The 7,076-nt window shown below is 42.3% G+C and overlaps 1 protein-coding gene across 2 annotated transcripts in view; it reads right to left on the minus strand.

Moving 5' to 3' along the window:
- CUL1 (cullin 1) overlaps positions 1-7,076 on the minus strand; it is a 64,833-nt gene that overhangs the window by 9,189 nt on the left and 48,568 nt on the right. For both annotated transcript variants that reach the window (XM_006777169.2, XM_006777170.2), the window contains exons 11-15: positions 5,285-5,333; positions 4,546-4,677; positions 3,016-3,133; positions 1,809-1,885; positions 1,313-1,444 (exon numbers count right to left, since the gene is read on the minus strand). In XM_006777169.2, the coding sequence (XP_006777232.1) occupies positions 1,313-1,444; positions 1,809-1,885; positions 3,016-3,133; positions 4,546-4,677; positions 5,285-5,333 (508 nt within the window). The remainder of the gene's footprint in view (positions 1-1,312; positions 1,445-1,808; positions 1,886-3,015; positions 3,134-4,545; positions 4,678-5,284; positions 5,334-7,076) is intronic.

The following is a 7,076-nucleotide window of genomic DNA, read 5'->3' on the forward strand; positions in this document are numbered from 1 at the left end:
ATGAGGACAGCGGGTGGGGAATGAGGGCAGAGGGTGGGGTGGGAACTGGGAGGAGGGGAGTTATGAGGAAAAAAAAAGAGGAACAAATGTAATAATCTGAACAATAAAGATTTAATAAAATAAAATTAAAAAAAGAAAAAAAAAGAATACAAGAATAAAGAAAAATTGTTATCTTAAATAAAAATACAAGGGCAGTGAAGAGCAGGGTTACTGCCAGATCTCAAGCTCCCCTGTGCCACAGTGTCATGGCCAACATCATATCCCTTGCTGAGTGTCCACCTGGTCAAAGAAAGGGCATTGACACTTTAGGGACTAAAGTATGAACTCACGAGTTCTTCTATGTGTATTTGGGGATAAAGAAAACAAAATTTCAGTTGTATAGTACATTACATTCAGGTTGATCGAGACCTCTGGACCTAGTGTAGCAGACGGTATACATTTTAGCTATTTTATCAGAGTGGATTATTGAGAGCTTACTGAGCAGAGTGTGAGCCTGCAATATGCATTCTTAAGTTTCTTAACACGTAAAAACTGACCTATGAAGGTGAGACATTCTCAGAGTGTAAGCAAAGCTCTTAGTTGTGAGGCCCACGCTGCACTAAAGTTCAAGTAGAAAGAACCTGGGCTCTTTGAGGGAAAAGACCAAAACTGGAGGTTATTATTACTCAGCGCTCAGTGCTGTCATAAGCCGCGACAGTTATTATTGACGTGAAACCCCTTTGTCAAAGGAAACGAACTGACCAGCCAGTGTGGCTCAGTGGTTGAGCGTTGACCCACAAACCAGGAAGCCACAGTTTGATTCTGGTCAGAACACATGCCTGGGTTGTGGGCTTGATCTCCAGTAGGGGATGTGCAGGAGGCAGGGGATCAATAATTCTCTCTCATCATTGATGTTTCTCTCTCTGAAATTAGTAAAAATGTATTTTTTTAAAAAGGAAATTATTATCACAATTAAATACAGAAAACTCCAGCTTATTAAGCTACCACCTGAACACTTGATGTGTGGCAGGCAGGAGCTGTACCAAACAATTATTGATACATTATTTCATTTAATTTTCTGAAGCAGAAGCACTTACATCCTCATTTTATGGAACAGAAAACTGGTGAGACTTAGCATCATCAGTAAGTAACTTGTCCCTTAGCCAGAAAGAATTCAGCTCCTCTGACTTCTAAGATCCACACTGTTTCCTTAACCTCTACTCTACCTTCCCAGAAGCTTGACTCTAGCATAAATCACTGGATTCTGATTTCTACAATTTGTCTTATCTTCATTTAGACTTAAAAAACATTTCAAAATAAGAAGGTGACCTACCTGCAAAGTGTATCTGTTCTTGAAGCAGTTTGTGACCAGTTCTCCTTTGGAGAGTTGGTACAACCATGTCAACTTCCTGCCGCTATGACGACTAGCGTAGAAAGCAGTGAATCGCTGGTAGCTACGTTCCAGCTGGAGGAAGGGACAGCATTACATGAATACACATCTCATCATGTTTTTCAGATAAACACTATTCCGAGTTTACAAAGTCAGTGCTTACATCAAAGTAAAATACAAATGCCATGCGTTGGACTCTTGCAAAGCATAGGAGACTAAACATTTGAAGGTATAATCAAAAGAGGTTTCTACTTTAGACAGTGGGACCAGTCATGATGTTCGTCACAGCCCTCACTAGGTCCCACGTGCAGGAGGGAAAGCAGGCACTCTTCTGAGTGGAACAGAGGCAGCCACAGGACTGCGTGGCACGTGGCCCAGCAGGAAGGCCTTCACAGGCCCACCTGCCCTCAGCAGTGAACGGAGGAGAGGGCACACTCACCTCTGACGGCAAGGCGAACGTGCAGGACTGCTGGAAGGGCCACGAGCCGGAGCTCAGCACCTGAATACTGAAGTCCACTGGGGCGGGTGGGAATCAGGGAGACAACTCATTAGTCTTAGAAAATGGAAAACACTCTTTATTAAAACACAGTCCTGCTTCAATATAAAACTCAGAACTTAATTTCAATTAAATTATTTATTCAATTAAAATCAGCAAAAGGTGGGAAAGCCAGAAATCCTTTTCCTCTGAAGAGTTTTTTTGTTTCACGTCCAACTCAGAAATAGGACATCGGAGGCCTGCTTCCTTCATCTGCTGTCGTCGAGGCACAGATGGACACCCGGATGTACACAGCCATGCAGCACACAAACAGCTGCCACCAGGCCACTGCTTAGCTGTCAAGTCAGCAATGGAATAGTTCCCTCACTTTGGGAGAACCCCCCGTTTTCAGAAAGACAAAATGACTGATGACGTCAGTATAAGCTACACTTATAAGCCCAGCCTGTCCTAGCTCCCAATGCCCACCTGAAGCCACCTGCTCTATATTAGTTGGATTTTATTATCTATATGACCAAATCAGTTTCTTATACGAAGAAAAAAAATTTTTTTAGAATGGATCCGAACTAAGATTAAAAGGGCTGGTACAGATCAGTTGGTTGGAGCACTGTCCCAAACACTGAAAGGTCATAGGTTTGTTCTCAGTCGGGGCACATGCCCAGACTGCAGGGTCGACCCCTGATTGGGATGTGCATGGGTGGCAACTGAGCGATGTTTCTCTTTTTTTCTCTCAAATCAATAAAAACATGTACTTGGGTGAGGATTAAAAATAATCATAAAAATCATAAAAAAAGTCCTGAGCTGGCAGGTACCTGTGGTAGGGGGGCCGTGCCAGCAAATCGAAGAGTTCTCGGCTGAGGACCTGGATGTAGCTACCAACTCAGCTGCCCAAACTCCTTGCAAGCCATACTCAGTACAGGCCCCTGGGAGAGGCCAGCACGCTTCCATGGCTGTCATCGCTAATGTCGCACAGGAATCAGGAGTAGAACAGAGCATCTGGGAGGAACTCCTTGTTTGTCTATGCTTGGATTTTTGATAGGATCCACCACCCTTACTTGACAACTGCCATCTATCTCTCTCATTTGCTATAAAGGGCATGACTTTGCTCAGAACACTGCCTGTAAAAGGAGCTTGTGAACATGCAGATACTCACAGTCCAGTGGCTCTGAATTTGTCAGGTGCTTTTTGAACTGTTCGTTTAAATCTTTGCTCACGCCAATGTCCTGGAACATCCGCTGAAGTTTAGAGGTATACTCAAACCCACATGCTTGCTAAAATAGACCCAGATAATGGTCTTATTAACTTCTTAACTTATTAACTTCAGTAAACATACACAAGGGAATCTGAGAGCAATCACAGTACATGACACATGCTTCATTGTTAAATTACTACTAAAGCTTGTGCAAGTTAACTACATTTCACGGTATAAATATGCACTGGTTTGATTAATATACCATTAAATAACAGAGGTATAAACGGAACAGTTAAGTCATTATACACAGGATAACTATCACTTGAGCATCTAAGGTCAAGAATTTGTGACTCTTCGGCAGAACACACAGGTGACATAATTTGTCTATGTTGCTTAACCGCTGCTATGGAATGAACTATGTCCCCAAATTCCTATGTTGAAGCCCCAAACCCAACGTGATTGTGCCTGGAGGTGGGCCACAGGGAGATCGTGAAGTTTAGATGTGGCCGCATGGATGAACTTCCACGAGGGAATAGCCATTCTAGGAAGGCACCAGCAAGTTTACTCTCTCTGCCATGTGAGGACATGGTAAGAAGGTGACCATCAGCAAGCCATGAAGAGAGCCCTCACCAGAAACAATCTTAGCCGGCCCCAACTTCCCAGCTTCCATCATTATGAGAAATAAATTTCTGTTGTTTAAGCTACCCAGTTATGGTATTTTTTAATGAGGCCCAAGCTAAGTGAGACACCCACATAATTATAATTGCAGGTCAAAGTGAAATAGCTCTAAGACCTAACAACACTTGACAGGCCAGAAAGCCTGGAAACAAATGCAGGCTACATGCAGAGGCTGGGAAGAAAAAAAACAAACTTCTCAATAGCAAAGTAATGACTTTCTGTCCTGCAGATACAACCAAACCCCCAGAGCAAAGCCAAACACCCAATCATCCAAAGCCAACAGCAGTGTGTGCGGGCACGCCATGCTGTGCAATCCCGATGGGCCGGTGCTTGGGCTCAGGTGGTGGGCAGAGCAGTCAGGCCAGGCAGGAACAGAAGGCCCTAAGAGCCCAGCTGGCGTGGCTCAGTGGTTGAGCGTCCACCTATGAACCAGGAGATCACGGTTTGATTCTCATCAGGACACATGCCCGGGTTGCCGACTCCATTCCGTGTGGGACTGCAGGAGGCAGCCGATCGATGATTCTCTCTCATTATTGACGTTTCTCTCTCTCTCCCCACCCCCTCACCTTCCTCTCTCTGAACTCAATAAAAATATATATATAAAAAAGAAGGCCCCAAGAGTGGGGAGGTCTGAGGGAGGACCTAGACTTGTTACGTGATTCTGGCAGGTTTTCAGCAGAGCTCACCCTATACAAACTCCTCGCTATACACTGATGAATTGCTTTGCCCAACTAATAATAATATTTCTGGGGAAACTACAAACTTTAGTAATGGCTTAAGAAAGAGATTGTTTCAGGAAAAGACGAACTTTACCTTTAATTTGGAGATCATGCTTGCTTCGGCATCATCACTCGCACTGTTCTGGTGCACGAGTCTTTTGGCCAGCATCTTTGCATAGAACTTCTGGAACACATCCTTGTCCTCTATGTACTTGAAGACAACCATCTGGCAAAGCCATAGAAAGAGCACACTGAGGGCCTCCCAGTCTGATGTGTGTCAGGGCCAACACATACACTTTATCTGGCTTGGTATCATGGCAAAATAATGCTGCCCCATAGTCTTTAAATATACTCATAGACAACATAATTAAATAACATTGGTTTGGTCTGGACTTAGTACTATGTGGAATGTACAAATGTTAAAATTAATGCTGCAGCCCTGGCTGGTTTGGATCAGTGGATAGAGCATCAGCCTGCGGACTGAAGGGTCCCAGGATCGATTCCAATCAAGGACACATGCCCAAGTTGTGGGCTCGATCCCCAGTAGGGGGTGTGCGTGCAGGAGGCAGCTATCGATGATTCTCTCATTACTGATGTTTCTATCTCTCTCCCTTCCTCTCTGAAGTCAAAAATATATTTTTAAATAACTATTCTTTAATAATAAAATAAAATAAAAAGGATTAATGACTCAAATTTAAGGAGCAAACCACAGATTCAAAATAAAGTAAATGATTCCATTATTTTTCATATTTCAAGTGCCCTTATATAAATAACCTTAAAACAACTGTCAGATGAATGGCCACTAAAATGGGTATGACTATTAAGCATTTTACCACTTGATTGAGTGTATCTTCTAGTTCTGCTTCTTCTGGGTTCTTGGAACTGAAATTTAAGGAAAAGGCAATGTTTTAGAACAAATCAGCAAAGATTTCATCAACAAGCGCCACTTAGCCAAACTATTAAACCAGAATGTGGTTTGAACACTGAAATAATCAGCTTCCTTCAGACCGGTCCATTAAAGGGGAAGTCACCACTTCCTACTATGGCCGTTTGGTAATAACCTTACACTGCAACTCTATCATGGAAAGACAGATTGTGAAACAACTATGTAGAATATCCAGGATGAAAATCAACAAAAGAAATTTATTAAAAAGTTAACGAAACATTCTGAATCAAGTTTTCCTGTAATATAATCCATTTAAATATAAGGAAATACTTTTCTAATTGCCTCTACAACATGCTTTAACTTAAAAGAAAAAAAGACGTAGTTTCCTTTTAATGACCTAATAATGAAAGAGTTTAAACTACTATTAAAGTGTTATCTTCTGTTTGTAGTTATGCCTACAAAACAGATGGCTGTCCTTTAGTAACTGATTTATTCATTGTATTCTACCAAGAAATACTCATCACAAGGTGACTTCCGAGTTAGTGAAGATGTTAAGGTTTTACAAGAGACCTTTCTAAATACGCCGCCACAAATCATAGAAGGTGGCCCGGCCACCAACAAGGTGCTGAAGAGCTGTTTCCAGACAGCCGCTGGCTCAGAACCCACCCTGCTCTCCAAACCCACGGGTCAGGGCTGCTTCTCTGTCCTGTAGCCACTTAACTTAGCACCTACTCGACTCCATGCAGCAGCACATGCTCATTAATGGAACCCTCTGCCATTCTGTGTGCTTTAGTGGCCTCAATGCAGAAATCAAGAGAGTTGGTAAGAGCTATTCATCAAAAGACAACAGATTTAAAAGACAGTATACTCTGCCCAATAAACAAAATGAAGTCCTATCAGGGTACCTCCATATTAAAAATATTGAAAATTTTAATATTATATATCTAAAATATGTAGTCAAGCCGAAGAGGCATTCTAACTTAAAGTCCGTTTTCAGTCCTGAAATGAATACCCCAGAGGATCTGACTAGAGTTTGTAAGTTATATGTGAGCTGTGCAATGATTAGGAGAAAACACCACCTACTCAATCTCACTGGCCATGGCACGTGTCTTTCTGATGAAGTCAGAGATCGTGATTAACCTTATCAAATACTTCCCATGCCCACTGGAAGACACAGTTGTTCATACAGTGAATTACGCCAGATTTGCTACTGCTGAGCCATCCTTACATTCCAAGAAAGCTACACTATGTCCTAGAGAATTGTTTTTCAGTTCACAGATAAATTTAGTTTGCTAACGTTTTACTCCGGATTCCACAACTCTAAGTGAGTTTGGTTTGCTGTCTTTTTCTAGGTATGTGGAGGTATTCTTGGTTTTTTTCATAACGGGGTTATGCAAGCTATGCAACGTTTGTTGCTGTGATGACTGGAACCGTAAAACAAGAAGCCATTCAAGTGGAAGAAGCTGAGGAAAACTACACCAGAAACATGAAGTTAGTGAGAACTTCAAAAAACACAACCTAGGAGGGAACCACAGTAGATTATGATGCCTCTGGCTCTTAATACATACTTCAATAGCATAAGTACTGGTTGAGAAATAAGATGGTTAAAATATAAAGAATATGGAACCACTATAGGACAAACTCACTATGTAAAGATAAAAGTTCACAGGAACTAAAGTACCACAGTACATGGAGCACCTTCTGCTTTGAAAGCAGCCGGGGGGGGGGGGGGGGGGGGG

Source organism: Myotis davidii, unplaced genomic scaffold, assembly GCF_000327345.1.
Source record: "Myotis davidii unplaced genomic scaffold, ASM32734v1 scaffold49, whole genome shotgun sequence".
Lineage (NCBI taxonomy): Eukaryota > Metazoa > Chordata > Mammalia > Chiroptera > Vespertilionidae > Myotis > Myotis davidii.